At 46.6% G+C, this 22,921-nt stretch overlaps 1 protein-coding gene across 4 annotated transcripts; it reads right to left on the reverse strand.

Moving 5' to 3' along the window:
• Positions 1-950: 950 nt before the first annotated feature.
• Positions 951-2,558, reverse strand: LOC124696009. 4 transcript variants are annotated; one of them, XR_007000623.1, is made up of 3 exons: positions 2,057-2,558; positions 1,708-1,861; positions 951-1,079 (listed from the first exon to the last, which is right to left on the reverse strand). XR_007000623.1 is itself a non-coding variant. In XM_047228801.1 (3 exons), exons 1-3 carry the CDS (start codon positions 2,433-2,435, stop codon positions 1,768-1,770), a joined length of 327 nt encoding a protein of 108 aa, XP_047084757.1. In that variant the 5' UTR covers positions 2,436-2,558; the 3' UTR covers positions 1,438-1,767. The 4 variants fall into 4 exon arrangements, 1 of the variants encoding a protein (XP_047084757.1); XM_047228801.1 differs by lacking the exon at positions 951-1,079 and having other exon boundaries at positions 1,438-1,861; positions 2,057-2,114; positions 2,261-2,558; XR_007000625.1 differs by lacking the exon at positions 951-1,079 and having other exon boundaries at positions 1,824-1,861; positions 2,057-2,114; positions 2,202-2,558.
• Between the last annotated feature and the right edge of the window lie 20,363 nt (positions 2,559-22,921).

The raw sequence follows: 22,921 nt of genomic DNA on the forward strand, positions 1-22,921 counted from the left end.
TGACATATAATTCATAAAGTAAGTTATTCAGACATGCCACTTTAGAAAACAAACCTCCAAACTAACTTCTAACATAACTGTTTTTGTTATGATGCATATAAAACACATTATTGCCTACATAAGTTAACTTTCGTATGTTTGCTCGGATGCTTTCAAAGACGCGCCGCAAAACGCCGTGGGATTCGTGGGCTGCCCTCCACGCACCAGGAGATCGTTCGTGTCACGCTCCAACTCAAACTGATAGGCTGATCCTCACGAACTCTTCTGCATCGGTTGTTGTGCCCTATGGTTTTGGCTCGCGTACGGTTGTTGTGCCCTATGGTTTTGGCTCGCGTACGAAAAAACAACTGTAGGTCCATCGCTGTAGGTTTCCTTAGCGGGCGCCTTTCGATGCCCGCCTTCCACTCTGATTACCTATATACTAGATTTAAATGTGCGCCTTGGCGCACGACCATGTGGAAACCACACCAAATCGCAGTTTGTATAACAACGGTTATTGACTCGGTACGACTAAAGATGAAATATTAGACAAATAATAATGTTGAACCATGTGACCAACAACAAATCCATGGCAAACATGTAGATCAATGTCACACATAAATAGTTCTTGAACCAACAAAAAACATTTCGTGCTGACTATCAAGCCTTTCAACCTAAAAGCAACCGACTCAAAGCACAATCTCCAGCTCTGAAAGTATTTCAAGACTCGTGGTCGTCTGTCAACTCGATCCGCGCGTTCCCGGATTTCCAACCTGATAAACAATTTGAGAAACACTATATTATCCACACATGGAAATCTATTACAAGCGGTAAGTTTAAAGCACACTACAGTTGGTGATTCAAAAAGGAAATATAGATGCCACCGAGCACTCAAGTGTTCGAAAAGAAAATATAGAAACAACCGAGCAAGAATGATGACAAAAATAACATCTACATAAGTTGCACAGGGATTGTTTGCAACAGGAACCTACTTCATATGTAGGCCAATCAAGAAAGGACATTGTATTTTGAGGACACGACACCCGAACAGAAAATGAACACCTAATAGCTGCTACTTGCATCACCAAAAGCTGACATCCCTGCAAAGGAAAAAAAAAATCAACAGCTACACTCAAGCCAAATGCCTAAATCAAACCAATAGTAAAGAGCACGAGCTTATTCATGTTCAGTATGATACGATAGCTTGCACTGAAAAATGAGAGAATAGATCGGAGAAGCAATAGTCATGAAAGTACATTATATACCAGGAACATCCTAATTAGAATCACTGGGATACGCATAGACCATTTTATACAGGTACTATCCTAATCAGAATCATTGGAATATAGACCGGTCCAGTCTATCAGATAGTGGGGGTGATAACACAAGCTGTGTCAAAATCGACAGAAATAGTTGAATGGAAAAGCAAAAGCAGACGCGCGGAGATATGTTGTGCACATAATAGTAGTAGTCAAAGTTAGAGCAAAACATATTGCTCTTCTATATATTAGGGGTGATGCCACGTATCAATCTCTAGTAAAACACTATGTGGGTCAGCAATAGCACGACATGTTTTGCAAAAAATACAATACAGAAGGAAACAATGGTGTAAACAAAAGGCGATAGGTACATAAGTAATCACCTGCTAAACAATTGTAGATGAAATCAGTAAATATATTACACATGGTAGTGTTTCACCTCAAACTTCAGCGTAGTGTAGTTACAGACCTTTAGTGTTTTTTTTGCAAATATTGCATGTACTTGATTGCTCGGAACACCGCGAGGTTCTCAGCAATCGGTACGCTGGTCTTTTGTAATGTCGAGTTTGGAAGCTGCAGATGATCTAATATCGTCGTGCATGACACACGCTCCTGAAGTGCACCTAGTAGAGAGTAAAGTAAATGTCCGATTAGTCAAGAGGAAATGACACTAACATCAAAGCCCACGTGGCAATCAGAAATCTATAGGTAAATCACATACCATCATGTAGAGCTCCTTCAGAAAAGATACGGCTTCAAGAATAAACATTGTCAAGGTGAGATCATACCGTTGAGGAACATCAACCAAATAGACAAACCTTATAGTTGGCGGAAGGATGCAAGAATTTCCATTGGACATTCTGGCTGCACCCAAATCTGCAACGGATAAAGACATGCTGATGAAATGAGCAGAGAACTGAGAGAAGAGCTGAAGCCATGGCTAGCAAAGCGACAATGTTGAACCTTTTTGGATTTAAATCCCAGCTTCAGATCTAGTATAGAGGTATGGCTAGGAAACTCACTTAACTTGACCATCTTGTGAAAACTACATGTAACATATGTGAGGCTTAAAGCCTTGAGCAATGGGACATGACCAAGAACCAGTGGATCTTGGAAATCAATCCAATCATCAAAGACCATTTGCGTGAGTTGAGGGAGCCAGTTTAGCTTAACTTGTTCAAAAAGATAACCAACCATACTGAGTTCAGTGAGATGAGTGTGCTCAACTTGCAATGTGCTGAGATTATCAGTCACAATTGAACAAATGTAGATCCTTCAACAACTTGCAAGTGATGAGAAAGTTGGATATGTCTGATTCACCAAATCTCAAATTCTCTAGATTGAGGCTGATGAGACTGCCAAATGCATTTGCACATGCATAAAAAAATCAGGCAGGAGGTCCATATGAAATAACTGACATATATTATTGTGTGTAGCAATGAAGTGAGTCTAACTGGTAGCTTATTTCAGGCACGAGGCACGCCAACCGAGCCGAAACAAAGGAGAAAAATCCAGAGCATGGAGTAACACGAGTCAACGACGCCAGTTGCGCGGGCGGGCGGGTGGGGACCACCTGCCGTGTTCCTTGACTGCTTCCCCCACCCGTCGCTGTCCCGCGGGCCCAAAAGCATATGCCCGTTCAACCACCCCTCTTTTGGGTACTCCTATCTCACTGCATCAGTCAAAAATCGGAGCACGCTCCCACAGTATGAATCTTCTTCTTTATCTTCCCTACCACTCACATTTTCTTCCACAGCCAACCAAGGCTGCTGCTCAAAGCTTCTTCTTCCTAATTTGTTGCTTTTTGATTCTGCTTTAGACCACTCATACACTGAAGAACCGAGATGAAGCAAAATGAAGCTCTAGCTATAGGGTCACAAAGGGAACAGGATGACAAACTAAGATTAAATAACAGGTTGTTGTAGTAACAAGGGGAGCAAGAAACTTCAGAGCTTGTGCAGCTCCGGGAGCGGGGTGAGCGGCGGCTCCTGGTCGGCGGGGGTGTGGCGGTGGTCGCCCTCGTAGGTCACAATGAGCATGGCGGGGTCGCTGGGGTCGCGCTCCACGTGCTTCCAAGCCGGGCAACCGCGAACCGTGCTGCACTTGTAGTACCCGCTGCAACAACAGAGGCAGGAACTGGTTGGTTAATCCACTCCACAAACCGGAAGATTGCTCTGTTTCTTTTCGACGGAGTAAAGAACTCACCGGGGACGCCACTGCCTCCATCCCGTCTGCGTCGACGAGGCGAGCATGACACGCCCACACGCGCGTCTTGGGGCTCCCTGCAACGGCCGCGCCCCCCCATGTCTGCCCGCAGGTGGTCACCGCCGCTCTCTGCGCCGCGCACGGCATCGAGCATCTTACGTGTGTGCGTGGATGGTTTGCCACGGTGGCGGCCACGTCACCTCCGGGCCCACCCGTCAGCCTCTCCGGCTCGCCTCCCCCTCGGTGAGAAAACCCCGCCGGATCTGGATCTAACAGTTTTGCATCTAGCCCCCTTTATATCATGCTCGCTCAACCCGCAGTCCTTATCTCTGCTGGTTACACGAAAACCCGCAGTCCTTAGCTCTAGTCGCTCTCGGTATGCAGGTTTGATGATCAGGAACAAAAGGGAGTTACGCCCTGTCTATAATTTATTTTTTCTTACTATGTCAGTTGATTTACCAGATTACAAAAATGTGTATGAGAAGGCTAAAAGTGTCAATATTAGAAGTGCAACTGCCATTGTTTAGGGTCAACACTAAATTATACATTGTATCCATTCAGACTTAGTTATCTGATTAGGAGTGGCAATAAGAATTGAGTCTGTTGTTGGCAGGGGGTATGTATAAGATCTATGTTTGAGAGGTAGATATAAATTCCTATTTGTTAAGAAATGTTGAAGTCCTAAAGCAGACAATGTTGACGAAGCAGCTATCAATCTTAAGGGGCGAATAAGAAACTCCCTATCTGTCTGTCTATCTCCCTAGTGACATCCAAAGCCCGATTGCTTCAATCAGGCTGCAAGACAAACTTATCATTAATTTCTTTACAGGGAAATATTCATTTACTCACTGTTTTTTTTCTTTGACAAACATTCATTTACAGTGTTCTTATTTCTTCAGCGAAAATTCATTTAATCACTATGGTATACTCTTCAGCATGTCAGTACCAAAATAATGCTGAAGATGAATTTTGTTTTGTCTATAACATGGAAATATGATGAACTCTTATGTCTATGTTGACCCTTGGTTATGAAAAATTTCAGGAAAACCGAATAGCCGTATAAAATAGCAGTACCATGCATTTTGTCCACTGGACGCAGTTTATGATTGTTGTGAGATTTATCACATAAAATCCAAAATATGCATTGCCGATCAGTTCATTAATTAGAAAAACAGTAGTACACAATAAGAATGCATATAATATTATTTACCTTTACAATTAAATAATCGTTTGAGAAAGGTGCTAGCCACAGCCATTAGTAGAGAGACTGTGCATTTCAGAAACAATATAGGAAATATGAGCTGCAATAGTAGTAACTCTGAATTAATATTTAAAATAACCCATTGGTGGCAGCTGCAAGATTTCAACTTAGTCTTGCCCTCAAAATATATAGTTTCTATGCAAATAATGCGTAAAGCTATCACAAGAATAACCCACGTAGAAAGAGAACCCATAACCACAATTAATAATAGGTGGAGATCACACATAAATCTTGCAAATACCCCCATAATTACCATGCAGCTCACCCCCAAATGTCTTCCTTGACCCTATTTCTTCTCAACTTGCCCCTCAAGAGTGCCTCAAGAAACTAAAATAACTTTGCATATAAGTATTGAATAAAATGAGGCATTGATTTTTCCAATATGAATCCATCAAATGGGGAAAAACAACAGAATAATTAACCTGGCTTGTCTAGTACGAATGCAGCTATACATACCAGATAACTCTTGTACAGCCCTACCCAATAAATTATTAAATGAAAACAAATCTCAAAGAAGAAATTATATTGTCTACCCCACAACATATACAATGAACAATTCATGCTACATGGGGGCTCTGAGTTCACTCTCTCGCCATCATTGTGCACTTGCAGCCTGCAATCGCCGGTTCTGAATATGTCCCCGTTGTTAGATGGTAGTCCAAATATGAACTGATGTAGACATGCGGTTTGTTTGGTTCAGAAGTTCACATATACACCGAAAGTTTTTTTTGAGATGGTGATACACCGAAAGTTTCAAAACCAATCAAATTGCAAAGTTTATTTGCTTCAAGTATTACTGCATCATAGCACAGAGCTGTTTGTTTCACTGTATCACACCTAAGATCAGTAGGGGATTCAAATGCAGTAATTTTGACTGATCATTTAAACCAGTTCCCACTTGAATTAGCTTAAAGTTTCAATAAATACCCTGAAGTAGGTATAATCTTCTGTTTCAAGAATATAACATGTAAGTGTAATCTGGCAGATCTGGAATAGCTCTCGCTGTAAACGAATAAGGAACATGGGAGGCCACCAAACACGGGCTAGGGTATTAGCATGGAACTCAACCATCTTGTCCTCTGGTAGCAGGGACAAGAACATATGCAGCACGACATCCCAGTCAGCAAAGAAGTGAGGCTTCAACATAACTATATTCCTGAATATTATTAACCCAACCCTATGTGCATCCCGTGTACTATGTAGCTTTCAGAACTCATTTTGAACATCCCGTGTACTATGTAGATTTTAGAACTCATTTTGATCATGAATCGATAAATCTTTCCCTGGTGGAAACGACTATTAGCTTCTAGTATGAAACCAGCGGTCACAACAGCCGGTGTTGCGACTGACAAAACATACCGATGCGGTTAAGCAATAGCCTGATCACCACACCAGCACAGCCTCGTGGCATCAGGAAGTGGAACTGCTGACAGATGTATATATCAGGTTCTGGAACATTGCTCGGAAACATGCTAAACTCAGTTGACACGGGCAGCCAGGCAAGTTCTATCAGATGTATAATATTTATATCATAGAACCTAAATCTCCATCCTGGATAAGATAGGGTATGTCATACACACAAATAATTCCGGCATTCCCTTGTCAAATAAATGGAACGTGATTAATTGATTCAATGAGCAAAACCAAAATCTTGATTAGCCATGAAATGGTTTAAGTGGAAAGAAAACCTTCACCTCAAGGGAGTTATAGAGAGGAAACTGGAATAATGTAGATGAGACCTGCAAACGAACAAATCGAAATTAATAACGACAACATGGCTGCCTGCACCACGTCCTCGGGAGCACTGCCCTATCTCGAGGCAGCTATTCTTCAAACAGAGAGAGAGATCGAGCGCACACCTTGGCTTATCGACATGATGAAGACGGAGAGGGATGCAGCCATGGCGCCATATCGGTGGAAAGAGCCAGGCGCAATGATGACAGCGATAGTGGCCTCGGCGATACATCACCTTCCTCGAGGTGTGTCGATTTCACCTCACTGGCATGGTTGGTCAGCTCGTCATTGTTACTGTAATCTGCACATATCAGGGCACTTAAATTCATAGGAAAATATGAACTCCACAATTATATCTGAGTTATGAGAAATTTTCAAGTACATTTTATAAATAAACAGAAATGGGAATGGGATTTTCTCCACGCATACCTAACACATCAATAACCATAACCCAACAACAATGCCTTGGCACACGATCCCGTGAAGTACGCGTTGGTTTATTTTTTTATATAAAAGCGATAAAAAAATGAAGTGCTTAATAGGTTTTTAGGCTCTACAAAAGGAAGTGAAGGTTTCTCAAAAGGAATAAAGCAGAAGAAATCACTATCAGAATATAGCAAACACTTATATACAATCAGAAAAATGGGTGTTGAGTAACATATTGTATAGACATAGGTCCCCGTGTTTTCTCAGGGTTGTACCTGTAATTGTACATGTGTCCGCCTATATATATATGAGCAGCCGGCCCTATTGGTGCTGTGCAATCTCCAATAACCTTTCTACATGGTATCAGAGACCCTTCGGGTCCTGCCCTAGCCGCCGCCCTTCTCTTCCCTTGGGGCGCCGCCGGCCACCCTCCCTCCAACCCTAGCCGCCGCCCCTCCTCCTCCCTAGGGCGCCGCCGGCCATCCCCACCACCACCGCTTCCGCCACCACTCCCAACTCTAGCCGCCGCCCCTCTCATCTAGGGCGCCGCCGGCCCTCACCATCGCCATGGAGCGCTTCGACTCCTCCGGCTCCGGTTTCTCCTCCGGCTCCAGCAGCAGCAACCCCTTCGCCGGCCCCTCCGTCGCCGTCATCCGCGACATTCCCATCGCCGAGCGCGTGCCGCTGAAGCTCTCCACCACCGCTGCCAACTTCTTCTCGTGGAAGACGTACTTTGGGCTGCTCTTCCGCGAGTATGATCTCCTTGATCACGTCGACGGCACCATCGATCTCCTCGCCATGCCGCACGACCCCGAGTGGCTCGCCATCGACGCCACCATCATCCGCTGGTTCTACCAGACCGTCTCCAACGACATCTTTCGCACCGTCGTCCGTGACGGTGACTCCGCCCACACGGTCTGGGCTAAGATCACCGGCCTCTTCACCGACAACAAAATCCAGCGGGTCACCTTCCTCCAACAGGAGTTCTTCGGCACCCACCGAACGACTTGTCTCTCGATGACTACGCCCTCAAGCTGAAGAGCCTCTCCGATGAGCTCCGTGACTTGGAGTTCCCGATTGATGACAAGATCATGCTCTCCACCCCGTCGGCGGGTCTCGGCGAGGATCTCAGCAACGCCGCCTCCAACCTCACGCTCCTCACCACGCCCACCTTCGAGCAGGCCGTGGCGTACCTGCGCCTCGAGGAGCGCCGTCTCAAGCACCTCCGGGCTCGGGCGGCCCACACCGCCTTCGCCGCTGGCTTCTCCCGCGGCGCCCAGACTCCCGCGCCCCGCGCCCCTGCGCCTCGCCCCATGGGTCCGCCGCCGGGTTTCCCGCCGCCCCGCCGCCCGGCCAGACCGGTCCATGGACCGGCCAGTCCGGTCACCCGGCCGGCCAGACCGGCCCCTGGACTGGGCACGCTGGCGCCCCGGCCGGCCAGACCGGTCCCTGGACCGGCCAGCCGGCTCCTCCTGGCGGTAGCCGCCGTGGCCGTCGTCGCCGTGGCGGTGGCAATGGTGGCGGCAACGATGGCGCCAATGCCGCCGCCCCCGCGCCTCGTCCCCCGCAGTACACCGCCCCTCCGTGGACTGCCGGTCACAATCCGTGGACCGGGGTCGTTCACGCCTACTCCATGCCCGTGCCGCGCGCTCCCTACCCGGGCATCATGGGGCCGCGTCCAGCCTCCCACCAGGCGTTCTACGCGGCACCCCAGCCTGCCCCGGCCTACGCCGCCCCTCCGGGTGCGACCCCGTGGGATCCCGCGCTCCTGACCGCCCTCCAGAGCGCCCCTCTCGCTGGGGCGTATGGTGGCGGTGGCGACTGGTTCATGGACACCGGCGCTTCCGCGCATATGGCTGCGCATCCCGGTAACCTCTCCTTTTCCACACCCGCTTCCACTTCTTCTCGCATCATCGTTGGCAACGGTCATGCCCTTCCTATTAGTCACACTGGTTCTGTCTCTTTTCCTTCCACCTCCACTCCTCTCTCTCTCCATAATGTTCTTGTTTCTCCTGACTTGATTAAAAATCTTGTTTCTGTTAAGTCTTTCTGTCGTGATAACCCCGTGACTGTGGAATTTGACGCTTTTGGTTTCTCTGTCAAGGATGGTCGTACCCGGATGCTCCTCCACCGATGTGACAGCCCCGGCGATCTCTACCCCGTTGGCGCGGCCTCCACCACCACCGGCCGCCCACTCGCCCTCTCCGCCGGTGTCGATCTTTGGCACGCCCGTCTTGGTCATCCTAGCTCCGCCACTCTGCGTCAAATAATGCAAGGCTTCTCCTTTACTTGTAATAAAACGGATGCCCACTCTTGTGAAGCATGTCGTCTAGGCAAACATGTTCGCCTCCCGTTTAGTTCGTCTTCCACGGTCGCGTCTTTTCCTTTCCAACTTATTCATAGTGATGTATGGACCTCGCCGGTTCCGAGTAACTCTGGTTATAATTATTATCTTGTGATTCTTGATGATTACTCGCATTTTGTATGGACTTTTCCACTTCGCCGTAAGTCAGATGTTGCGACCACCCTCACCGCCTTCTTCGCCTTCGTCTCCACTCAGTTTGGTCGCCCCATTCACGCTTTACAAACCGACAACGGCAAGGAGTTCGACAACATCACCATTCGTTCACTTCTCGCCACCCACGGCGCTGTCTTCCGCCTCACGTGTCCATACACTTCTTCACAGAATGGCCGTGCCGAACGGATGCTTCGTACCCTCAACGACTGCGTCCGCACCCTTCTGTTCCATGCCTCCATGCCCCCGCGATTCTGGCCGGATGCCCTTGCCACGGCGACTCTCCTCGTCAACATCCGCCCGTGTCGTGTGCGTTGGTCCTACACGCCGCATCATCTCCTTTACGGTGCGCCGCCCACCTATGATGATCTCCGCATCTTCGGCTGCCGGTGTTATCCTAACACTGCTGCCACCGCCGCGCATAAGCTTGCGCCGCGCTCCCTCCCTTGTGTGTTTCTCGGCTACCCCGCCAATACAAAGGGCTACCGCTGTTACGACCCGGTCTCCCATCGTGTCCTCACTTCCCGGCACGTGTACTTTGACGAGTTGGTTTTTCCGTTTCAGCGGGGACTCATGGCGACTCCTCCGACGACGCCCCGGCGCCCGCCGGCCCTCCCGCGGCCGCGCGCCGACGACCGACCACGGCGGCCCCCCGGCACCGGCCCCGCCTGGTCCCTCGGCGTCCCCGTCGTCCGCGGCGGCCGCGGCGCCCCCGTCGCCCGCACCCGCGACGCCCGCGGCAGCCGCGGCGCCCCGACGCCCCCGTCGCCCGCGTCGCCCGAGGCGCCATCGCCCGCGGCGTCCCCTTCGACCGCACCCGCGACGTCCGAGGCGTCCCCGGCGCCCCCGTCGCCCGCGTCGCCCGGGGCGCCATCGCCCGCGGCGGCCGCCTCCTCGTTGTCTGCCTCGCCACCCGTCGCTGCGGTTCCTGAGCCAATGCTCACCCGCGCCCGCGCAGGCGTGCGGCGGCCGTCTACACGCTACCCCGCCGACCAGTATGTCTGCGCGGCGTCTCCGTCTCCTGCGTCTGCCTTCTGGGCCAGCGGCAACAGCATATTGCCGCACGACGGCGGTGCCCCCTTCACCAGCCGACCCGGCCATGCGCCCGGTCAGACCGGACCGTGGGCCGGCCAGTCCGGTCACCCGGCCGGCCAGACCAGCCCGTGGACTGGGCACGCTGGCGCCCCGGCCGGCCGGCCCCGGACCGGCACGCGGCGCCCGGCCGGCCGGACCGGCCCCGGACTGGGCACGCTGGCGCCCCGGCCGGCCAGACCGGTCCGACCGGCTCTGCCACCAGCCCGGCGACCGCCCCTTCGCCGGTGCCCACCTCGGCTCGCGCTGCCTTGCGCGACCCGCATTGGCGCGCCGCCATGCAGGAGGAGTACGACGCGCTGCAGCGCAATAGGACCTGGGAGCTCGTTCCCCGGCCCCTCGCGCCAACGTCATCTCCGGCAAATGGGTCTTCAAGCACAAGCTCGGCTCCGACGGTACTCTCGAGCGCTACAAGGCGCGCCGGGTGGTGCGCGGGTTTCGGCAGCGCGCCGGCGTCGACTTCACGGATACGTTTGCCCCGGTTGTCAAACCGGGCACGATCCGTACGAGTGCTGCACCTCTCCGCGTCTCGTGCGTGGCCCGTGCATCGATGGACGTCTCCAACGCCTTCCTTCATGGCCATCTGCAGGAACAGGTGTACTCGTCGCCAACCCATCGGCTTCGTCGACACCGAGCGCCCCGATGACGTGTGCTTGCTCTCTCGGTCCCCGTATGGACTGAAGCAGGCGCCCCGCGCCCGGTACCAGCGCATCGCCGGCTTCCTGCATCAGTTGGGCTTCCGCTCCACGCGCTCCGATGCGTCCCTGTTTGTCTACCGGACCGGCAACGACATGGCATACCTGCTCGCTGTACGTCGACGACATCATCCCGACGGCTTCCACCGCTGGTCTTCTTCGACAGCTCACCGACCGCCTTCGCGCTGAGTTCGCGTTGAAGGATCTTGGCCCGCTTCACTACTTCCTCGGCATCGAGGTTGTCCGACGTGCGGACGGGTTCTTCCTCCATCAGCGGAAGTATGCCCACGAGCTTCTCGAGCGTGCAGGGATGCTTAACTGCAACCCTGCGCCTACTCATGTCGACACGAAGGCCAAGCTCTCCGCCAGTGATGGGTCGCTGGCGTCTGACGCGCCGCTTTATCGCTCCATCGTCGGTGCTCTTCAGTACTTGACGCTGACGCGACCGGAGCTCCAGTACGCCGTGCAGCAGGTGTGCTTGCATATGCATGCTCCTCGGGATGCTCATTGGGCCGCGGTGAAGCGGATTCTCCGCTACGTCTGTGGTACCATGGGCTACGGCTTGACGTTGCATGCTTCGCCCTCGTCGTCGACTGACCTTGTCGCCTACTCCGACGCGGACTGGGCGGGTTGCCCGGATACGCGCCGCTCCACCAGCGGCTACTCGCGTCTACCTCGGCTCGTCGCTTGTCTCTTGGTCCTCCAAGAGGCAGCCCACCGTGTCCCGCTCCGAGTGCTGAGGCCGAGTACCGCGCCGTGGCTAACGCTGTGGCTGAGTGCACATGGCTTCGTCAGCTTCTGTCCGAGCTCTCTTGTCCTGTTGACAATGCTACGGTGGTTTTCTGCGACAACGTGTCGGCTGTCTACCTCTCCGCCAACCCCGTTCATCATCGGCGCACCAAGCACATCGAGTTGGACATCCACTTTGTTCGTGAGCAAGTTGCCCTCGGTCACGTTCGAGTTCTTCACGTACCGACGTCTCAGCAATTTGCCGATATCATGACGAAGGGATTGCCATCCACGACTTTTCCCGAGTTTCGCTCCGGTCCGTGTGTCGGTGCCGACCCTTCGACTCGCGGGGAGTGTTGAGTAACATATTGTATAGACATAGGTCCCCGTGTTTTCTCAGGGTTGTACCTGTAATTGTACATGTGTCCGCCTATATATATATGAGCAGCCGGCCCTATTGGTGCTGTGCAATCTCCAATAACCTTTCTACAATGGGGAAATATGTTAAAGTAACTAAGATTCTTTATCTATCAAAAGCAATCTAAGGAAGGTCGTCACCAAAGGAAGGTCGTCAAAGGGCACAACACACCTGGAACTAATAGGTACTCCCAAAACCCAAAGTCAACACCACTGCAAATGAAAGGTAAATTAACCACCAACTAAATGTGAGCCAAATCAAATACACAGTAAGAAGCAGCCCTAGCCTTTGGCATTAATGAATGTTTTGTATGACATACGTATATACTAAGCCAAGAAAAAAGAGAACACCATAAACATAATTATTACAAACATATCAATGTAACCTAATCAGAAAAGGGTTGATAACACATTGCGTGTCAAAAGCTATTCAAAAGGAACAAAATAGCTTAACTAAAAAGGCTATAAACAACCTTACAAAAATACTTACATGCATATCGCGTAGAGATTATATATCAACCTTGAGCTTGCATCTGGACAAAAGCGCATACTTTGAACAGTAGCGCACATTCCATGAAAGAGCAGAAACTTTTTCTGTCCACACACGAAGCAAGTCCTAAGAAACTTGAAAGGTATTAGCACGGAAGAGAAATGCATATCATTGTTAGCTATTAATAAAAGTACCTACATATATGTTGCTTGGAGATTATAAAGCAATTCCTGGTACATTTTGTTCCTTGTTTATGTACTTGGTTCCCATTTTCGTCAAGTGAAAGCACTTTTAATAGCCTCCTGGAGGTCACCCCTTGACAGAGCTCTGAGGGGTAAACCGTAGGAAAATAGTGTAATGCACACGCGAATTAATTAAAGATAGTATTTGGTGATGCAAAAAAAAGGAAAAAAGAGAAAAGGCTACCTATAACTTGCTATCCAGGCCTGTAGGTCATCATATACTCTTATTTTCTCTGCGAAGATTCAGAGTCTACACCTGCATCTGCCATAGCTGTACAACCAGTTGTAGGAGGTGGTCAGGTACTGCCTGTAGTCGTCTAAGATCCCATCGATCCCATATATGCTCGACAGCAGTACAACAATACCATATTTGCAAGTATGTACTATGGAGATATGAATTTTTATTATGATGTACCATTTCAAAAAGGTAAATTAAATTTAACTCAAAACAAAGGAAACTGGAGTATTTTGATAATGATATAATATACGAAGAGCAGTTAAAACCTACTATATGATTGATTCATGAAGCACTTCATGGGCACAAATTAAAAAGTATATATATAGTTCAAGCTACCCAGAAAGTGCAATAGAAATTTTAAGAATACGCTCTCCTCAATCAGATAGGACAACATATCATGTGTCTTGCATCAGTCTCTCGCTTCCCTGGGTGGCCATCCACGCCGCCGGTCTCCCGTTGTACCACGGTGCAGCGGAGCGAGATGTTGGAGAGGGAGCGGCGGTCAGACAAGACCTGTAGATAAACAAAAGAGACATAGCAGTAGTAAAGCCTGAAGCAAGGGACAAACTGGCAATAAACATAAATGCAAAGTACATGATCTAGGAAAGGCTGTACCAGATGATAACAATAGACAAAACACATGAACTTAACTACCCATTCTTTGTGTCCACAGTTTCAGCCTTGCAAGTGAGTGTGCATACTTGGAGCATACATTATTGTACCTGGACATGGAGTACCATGGCGGCGAGCTGGTTGAGTCTGGATTAGGAAACAAACAAATACAATGTGAGAAAAAGCGAGTAGGCTGAGAAGGAGAACCAGGATAAATCAATTGATGCAGAGAAGAACGAAACTAAACAGAAACACATTAGCGGTTATAATATGCACACCAAAGGTAGCTCCTTTCAGAAACTAATTGCATATATACTATCTTGTCAAAAAGTAACATTGTTATTCATGACCTTGAAGGCATCCATCTGAAACCTGAAAACCACAAACAAAGCTCATAATGTCTCTGTCAAATGTCATCATACACACAGACACACCATGGTGTCCCATCTTACCGTGAAGATTCTCGTAGAGAGTCCCAATTGGAAGGTACTTAAAGGCAAGCGTTCTTAAAAATGGATCAGACTCATTGCAGTATATCTCACCATTTGTGTGACATTTTCATGATCCAATCATTTCTACCACCTGAAGGATCGAAAATACCAGGTAACATGCCCTGTAAATTCTTAGTATCTATACTTGCCTCCTTCTGGAAGTAAAGCTCGACGTAGTTCGTTCCAGTAGTGCACCGGCACAGACAGCAACACAAGCAACACACAATAACGATCTACTCGCCATCCTTCATAGTTCCTTTCTACACCACCATCTCATGGGACGACCCAATTATGTTGCCAACTTGCCATCAAGTGATGCTCCGGCTGCTGCCCTCCAATGTGCCTCCGTGAACTGTGCCCGTCGCCACTCGACGTGTGCGCTGCTTCCCATCGACCTAGACTAGACACTTTGAATCCCTTCATAGCAACAGCAGATAGAAGTCAGCAACCTTTGAAGAATGGCAACGGCCAACAATTCAGAATAGTCCGTAGGAAAGAATATCTATCGATCAAAGAGATGGTCTATCACTGCAGTCTATCAGATTTCAGTAGTCCCGTGACAAAAGAATATACACAAAAATGATCAAGCAAGAAACTATAATGTACATGAAAGAAACAAAAAGCTACATCAAGTTGAATTTGAGCAACATTGCATCAAAGAGGTAGAGTTCAGCAATGAAAATTTGTAGTTCAACAAATTATCATCACAGAGATATTCATCTATCACAACCAACATGTAGACATCATTTTCTCTGTCCATTCTTGACTAAGTGATACGTCTCAAACGTATCCATAATTTCTTATGTTCCATGCTACTTTTATGATGATACTCACATGTTTTATACACATTATATGTCATTATTATGCATTTTCCGGCACTAACCTATTGACGAGATGCCGAAGAGCCAGTTGCTGTTTTCTGCTGTTTTTGGTTTCAGAAATCCTACAAAGGAAATATTCTCGGAATTGGACGAAATCAACGTCCATGGTCTTATTTTTCCACGAAGCTTCCAGAAGACCGAAAGGGAAACGAAGTGGGGCGACGAGGCGCCGCCACACCAGGGCCGCGTGGCCAAGGGTGGGGCCACGCCGCCCTAGCGTGTGGGTCCCTCGTGCCGCCCCTAAACCTACCCTTCCGCCTACTTAAAGCCTTCGTCGCGAAACCCCTAGTACCGAGAGCCACGATACGGAAAACCTTCCAGAGACGCCGCCGCCGCTAATCCCATCTCGGGGGATTCAGGAGATCGCCTCCGGCACCCTGCCGGAGAGGGGAATCATCTCCCGGAGGTCTCTTCATCGCCATGATCGCCTCCGGATCGATGTGTGAGTAGTTCACCCCTGGACTATGGGTCCATAGCAGTAGCTAGATGGTTGTCTTCTCCTCATTGTGCTATCATGTTAGATCTTGTGAGCTGCCTATCATGATCAAGATCATCTATTTGTAATGCTACATGTTGTGTTTGTTGGGATCCGATGAATATTGAATACTATGTCAAGTTGATTATCAATCTATCATATATGTTGTTTATGTTCTTGCATGCTCTCCGTGGCTAGTAGAGGCTCGGCCAAGTTGATACTTGTAACTCCAAGAGGGAGTATTTATGCTCGATAGTGGGTTCATGCCTCCATTGAATCGCGGGACGATGACGTGAAAGTTCTAAGGTTGTGGATGTGCTGTTGCCACTAGGGATAAAACATCGATGCTTTGTCTAAGGATATTTGTGTTGATTACATTACGCACCATACTTAATGCAATTGTCTGTTGTTTGCAACTTAATACCGGAAAGGGTTCGGATGATAACCTGAAAGTGGACTTTTTAGGCATAGATGCATGCTGGATAGCGGTCTATGTACTTTGTCGTAATGCCCTGATTAAATCTCATAGTACTCATCATGATATATGTATGTGCATTGTTATGCCTTCTTTATTTGTCAATTGCCCAACTCTAATTTGTTCACCCAACATGCTATTTATCTTATGGGAGAGACACCACTAGTGAACTGTGGACCCCGGTCCATTCTTTACATCTGAAATACAATCTACTGCAATTGTTCTTTACTGTTCTTCGCAAACAAACATCATCATCAACACTATACATCTAATCCTTTGTTTACAGCAAGCTGGTGAGATTGACAACCTCACTGTTACGTTGGGGCAAAGTACTTTGATTGTGTTGTGTAGGTTCCACGTTGGCGCCGGAATCCCTGGTGTTGCGCCGCACTACACTCCGTCACTAACAACCTTCACGTGTTCCTTGACTCCTACTGGTTCGATAACCTTGGTTTCATACCGAGGGAAAACTTTCTACTGTACGCATCACACCTTCCTCTTGGGGTTCCCAACGGACGTGTGTTAACTGCACGCATCAAGCACTTTTTCTGGCGCCGTTGCCGGGGAGATCAAGACACGCTGCAAGGGGAGTCTCCCACATCCAATCTCTTTACTTTGTTTTTGTCTTGCTTTAATTTATTTTATTTACTGCTTTGTTTGCTCTTTATATCAAAAACATAAAAAAAATAGTTGCTAGATTTACTTTATTTACTGTCTTGTTTGCGTTCTCTATATTAAAAACACAAAAAAATTACTTGCATTTACTTTATTCTATTATCATGACTAGTCCTGTAGTTGTTACTCTATCACCTGAGGAATTGATCTTTACTTTTAAACAAGGTGGTGAAGAGAGTTTTAAAGAAGCTTGGTCTAGAATTTTTGATTCCTATAGTAAAACTGAACCTAAAATGACTCTAAGTTTGCTTCTTAGTAACTTTTATTTTGGGCTTATTCTTCGTTATAGATATACCTTAGATGCTGTAGCGGGAGGAGATTTCCTTCACTGTGATGGGGATCAAGCTTATAATGCCATTAAAAAAGTGGTTAAATCATCTAGCTCCGCTAATAATTTTGATTCATCTCTTGCTAGCATTCATAATAGATTAAACACCCTCGAGACAAATATATCTTGTTTAAAGGAAGGGTACAACCAGATTCGCGAATATTATGATTATGTTCCAAGTAAGTTTTGAACCTTCAATGTGGGTGCCTACTATTAAAACTACTATTTGTGGTGAAACTTTTCATGCCCGTTGTGATATTATGTCTGAGTTTTGCCTTATGCCTAAAAGAATTTATGAATCTTTGTCACTTTGGGAACTTACTGAAGGAGGAGAAGGAATAACTCTTACTGATAACTCTGTTATAATTCCTATGGGTATAGCTGAAGGGGTGTTCACAACCTTTCTTGGAAGAACGGTATCCACTGATTATCTCGTTGTTGAATGTGTAGGGACAGGACAAATCACACTTGGAAGGTCCCTGCTGAAACTCGTGGGAGCAATCATAGATGTGGGGAAAGGCACTCTAAATTTTACCTCTATGCCCGGATGCGGTCATATATTCCCTAAACCAAAGAGTAAGAATAAGAGTAAGAAGAGTAGGCGCAAGGCCCCTGGTAAGAATGCTAATGCTTCGTCTCTTGACAATACTTGATTCACACTTTCTGCGCCTAGCTGAAAGGCGTTAAAGAAAAGCGCTTATGGGAGACAACTCATCATTTTACTTCTGCACTTTGTTTTATATTTGAGTCTTGGAAGTTTTTACTACTGTAGCAACCTCTCCTTATCTTTATTTTATTGCATTGTTGTGCCAAGTAAAGTCTTTGATAGTAATGTTGATACTAGATTTGGATTACTGCGCAGAAACAGATTTCTTGCTGTCACGAATTTGAGTAGAATTCTCTGTATGTAACTCAGAAAAATCTGCCAATTTACGTGCGTGATCCTCAGATATGTACTCAACTTTCATTCAATTTGAGCATTTTCATCTGAGCAAGTTAAGTGCCCCAGAAAAATTCGTCTTTACGGACTGTTCTGTTTTGATAGATTCTGCCTTTTATTTCGCATTGCCTGTTTTGCTATGCTTGATGGATTTCTTTGTTCCATTAACTTTCAGTAGCTTTGTGCAATGTCCAGAAGTGTTAAGAATGATTATGTCACCTCTGAATATATGAATTTTCAATTATGCACTTACCCTCTAATGAGTTTGTTTCGAGTTTGGTGTGGAGGAAGTTTTCAAGGGTCAAGAGAGGAGGATGATACAATATGATCAAGAAGGGTGAAAAGTTTAAGCTTGGGGATGCCCCCGTGGTTCATCCCTGAATATTTCAAGAAGACTCAAGCATCTAAGCTTGGGGATGCCCAAGGCATCCCCTTCTTCATCGACAACTTATCAGGTCACCTCTAGTGAAACTATATTTTTATTCAGTCACATCTTATGTGCTTTACTTGGAGCGTCTGTTTGTTTTTGTTTTTGTTTTTGTTTGAATAAAATTGGATCCTAGCATTCCTTGTGTGGGAGAGAGACACGCTCCGCTGTTTCGTATGAACACATGTGTTCTTAGCTTCATCTTTAATGTTCATTGCGAAATTTGAACTATTTCATTCATTGTTATATGGTTGGAAACGGAAAATGCCGCATGTGGTAAATGGTTTAATGTCTTGAATAATGTGATACTTGGCAATTGTTGTGGTCATATAGATCATGTTTAAGCTATTGCATCATGTACTTTGTACCCATTAATGAAGAACTACATAGAGCTTGTTAAAATTTGGTTTGCATGATTGGTCTCTAGAGTCTAGATATTTTCTGGTTAAGGTGTTTGAACAACAAGGAGACGATGTAAAGTCTTATAATGCTTACAATATGTTCATATGTGAGTCTTGCTGCACCGTTTTATACTTGAGTTTGCTTCAAACAACCTTGCTAGCCTAGCCTTGTATTGAAAGGGAATCCTTCTCGTGCATCCAAATCCTTGAGCCAAAAACTATGCCATTTGTGTCCACCATACCTACCTACTACATGGTATTTCTCTGCCATTCCAAAGTAAATTACTTGAGTGCTACCTTTAAAATTCTATTCTTTGTCTTTACAATACATAGCTCATGGGAAAATAGCCTTAAAAACTATTGTGGTGAATAATATGTACTTATGTATCTTATTTCTTAATAAGTTGCTTGTTGAGCGGTAACCATGTTTCTGGGGACGCCATCAACTTTTCCTTTGTTGAATATCATGTGAGTTGCTATGCATGTTCGTCTTGTCTGAAGTAAGGGCGATTTTCATGATCAAATGGTTTGAGTATGCATATTGTTAGAGAGAACATTGGGCCGCTAACTAAAGCCATGAATCATGGTGGAAGTTTCAGTTTGGACACAAATCCTCAATCTCTTATGAGAATATTATCTGTTGTTGAATGCTTAAGCATTAAAAGAGGAGTCCATTATCTGTTGTCTATGTTGTCCCGGTATGGATGTCTAAGTTGAGAATAATCAAAAGCGAGAAATCCAATGCGAACTTTCTCCTTAGACCTCTGTACGAGCGGCATAGAGGTACCCCTTTGTGACACTTGGTTGCAACATATGTTATGCAATGATAATCCGTGTTAATCCAAGCTAATTAGGACAAGGTGCGAGCACTATTGGTATACTATGCATGAGGCTTGCAACTTATAGGATGTCTTATACATAACACATATGATTTATTACTACCGTTGACAAAATTGTTTCTATGTTTTCAAAATGAAAAGCTCTAGCACAAAAATAGTAATCCATGCTTCCCTCTGCGAAGGGCCATTCTTCTACTTTATTGTTGAGTCGGTTTACCTACTTCTTTCTATCTTAGAAGCAAACACTTGTGTAAACTGTGTGCATTGATTCCTACATGTTTACCTATTGCACTTGTTATATTACTTTGTGTTGACAATTATCCATGAGATAAATATGTTGAAGTTGAAAGCAACCGCTGAAACTTATATCTTCCTTTGTGTTGTTTCAAAGCTTTCTACTAAGAATTTATTGCTTATGAGTAACTCTTATGCAAGTCTTATTGATGCTTGTCTTGAAAGTATTATTCATGAAAAGTATTTGCTATATGATTCATTTGTTTACTCATTGTATTCATCATTGCTTCGAACCGCTGCATTCATCTCATGTGCTTTACAATAGTATTGATCAAGCTTATGATAGCATGTCACTTCAGAAATTATCCTTGTTATCGTTTACCTACTCGAGGGCGAGTAGGAACTAAGCTTGGGGATGCTTGATACGTCTCAAACATATCCATAATTTCTTATGTTCCATGCTACTTTTATGATGATACTCACATGTTTTATACACATTATATGTTATTATTATGCATTTTCCGGCACTAACCTATTGACGAGATGCCGAAGAGCCAGTTGTTGTTTTCTGCTGTTTTTGGTTTCAGAAATCCTACGAAGGAAATATTCTCGGAATTGGACGAAATCAACGCCCAGGGTCTTATTTTTCCACGAAGCTTCCAGAAGACCGAAAGGGAAACGAAGTGGGGCGACGAGGCGCCGCCACACCAGGGACGCGCGGCCAAGGGTGGGGCCGCGCCGCCCTAGCGTGTGGGCCCCTCGTGTCGCCCCTAAACCTACCCTTCCGCTTACTTAAAGCCTTCATCGCGAAACCCCCAGTACCGAGAGCCACGATATGAAAAACCTTCCAGAGACGCCACCGCCGCCAATCCCATCTCGGGGGATTCGGGAGATCGCCTCCGGCACCCTGCCGGAGAGGGGAATCATCTCCCGGAGGTCTCTTCATCGCCATGATCGCCTCCGGATCGATGTGTGAGTAGTTCACCCCTGGACTATGGGTCCTTAGCAGTAGCTAGATGGTTGTCTTCTCCTCATTGTGCTATCATGTTAGATCTTGTGAGCTGCCTATCATGATCAAGATCATCTATTTGTAATGCTACATGTTGTGTTTGTTGGGATCCGATGAATATTGAATACTATGTCAAGTTGATTATCAATCTATCATATATGTTGTTTATGTTCTTGCATGCTCTCCGTTGCTAGTAGAGGCTCTGGCCAAGTTGATACTTGTCACTCCAAGAGGGAGTATTTATGCTCGATAGTGGGTTCATGCCTCCATTGAATCTGGGACAGTGACAGAAAGTTCTAAGGTTGTGGATGTGCTGTTGCCACTAGGGATAAAACATCGATGCTTTTTCTAAGGATATTTGTGTTGATTACATTACGCACCATACTTAATGCAATTGTCTGTTGTTTGCAACTTAATACCGGAAGGGGTTCGGATGATAACCTGAAAGTGGACTTTTTAGGCATAGATGCATGCTGGATAGCGGTCTATGTACTTTGTCGTAATGCCCTGATTAAATCTCATAGTACTCATCATGATATATGTATGTGCATTGTTATGCCTTCTTTATTTGTCAATTGCCCAACTGTAATTTTTCACCCAACATGCTATTTATCTTATGGGAGGGACACCACTAGTGAACTGTGGACCCCGGTCCATTCTTTACATCTGAAATACAATCTACTGCAATTGTTCTTTACTGTTCTTCGCAAACAAACATCATCATCCACACTATACATCTAATCCTTTGTTTACAGACAAGCCGGTGAGATTGACAACCTCACTGTTACGTTGGGGCAAAGTACTTTGATTGTGTTGTGCAGGTTCCACGTTGGCGCCGGAATCCCTGGTGTTGCGCCGCACTACACTCCATCACCAACAACCTTCACGTGTTCCTTGACTCCTACTAGTTCGATAACCTTGGTTTCATACTGAGGGAAAACTTGCTACTGTACGCATCACACCTTCCTCTTGGGGTTCCCAACGGACGTGTGTTAACTGCACGCATCACTAAGCATGTGTTCACAGCAGCAAGAGAAAACATGAGAAAGATGAAAGTTTGCATCTATTCTTATCAGCAGTGAGATGGAACCAAATAAGAATGAAACTAAGCATTTATTCTTTGCATCTGCTCTTATCAGCTTGGAAAGGCTCATAAGCTTGCATCCACCTGATTTCTTCTCAATGGCACTTAATCGAATAGGTGGCGTGCAGGTCTAAGCTAAAAACTACAGGAACTAACACTAGTAGAAAAACGCTCATCAATACCGGTTCCAGAGGGCCATTTGCACCGGTTTCGCAACCGGTATAAAAAATCCGGTACAAAAGCCCCCCCTTTCTTACCGGTTCCTTACGAACCGGTATTAAAGGGGCCTCCACGTGGGCGCCCAGGAGAGCGCATGGCGAGGGAGCTTTGGTACCGGTTTGTAATACGGACCGGTACGAAAGGTTGGCTGCCGCGGCAGGGAATATGCATGAATCTCTGCCACGGCAGAGAATTCAGGGTTTAGGGTTTTGGGGTATCGGAGCGTTTCATATCGCGTCGATGCACCAAAAACGCGTTTGGGTTTAGGTAGTACATGAAGATCAAGGTGATGCATATCAAGTTGGTGCATATAATATAACACACATGTAATTGCATAAGATCGCAAATTAAGTAGTACATGCATGAAGATCGATCTTCATGCATAGTGGTACTCTCCGAGGCATACTATCTATTACATGTACCATAGTGGTACACTCCGAGTCAAACTATATGTTACATGTAGATCTTTTATGCATAGTGGTACTCTCTGAATGGTGGTATGACTTCTCGAAGGAAAAATCCCGCCAATTCCTCGCCAATTGCTTTGAA

Source organism: Lolium rigidum, chromosome 3 (genome assembly GCF_022539505.1).
Source record: "Lolium rigidum isolate FL_2022 chromosome 3, APGP_CSIRO_Lrig_0.1, whole genome shotgun sequence".
NCBI lineage: Eukaryota > Viridiplantae > Streptophyta > Magnoliopsida > Poales > Poaceae > Lolium > Lolium rigidum.

What these genes read in the sequence shown, in the direction of transcription:
- LOC124696009 (XM_047228801.1), bottom strand. Translation starts at nt 2,435, where the DNA reads ATGGTTGGTTATCTTTTTGAACAAGTTAAGCTAAACTGGCTCCCTCAA. An exon ending in TCACAAGATGGTCAAGTTAA is followed by an intron (nt 2,115 to 2,260) that starts GTGAGTTTCCTA and finishes TATCCGTTGCAG; the next exon opens with ATTTGGGTGCAGCCAGAATG. An exon ending in ATCCTTCCGCCAACTATAAG is followed by an intron (nt 1,862 to 2,056) that starts GTTTGTCTATTT and finishes ACTCTCTACTAG; the next exon opens with GTGCACTTCAGGAGCGTGTG.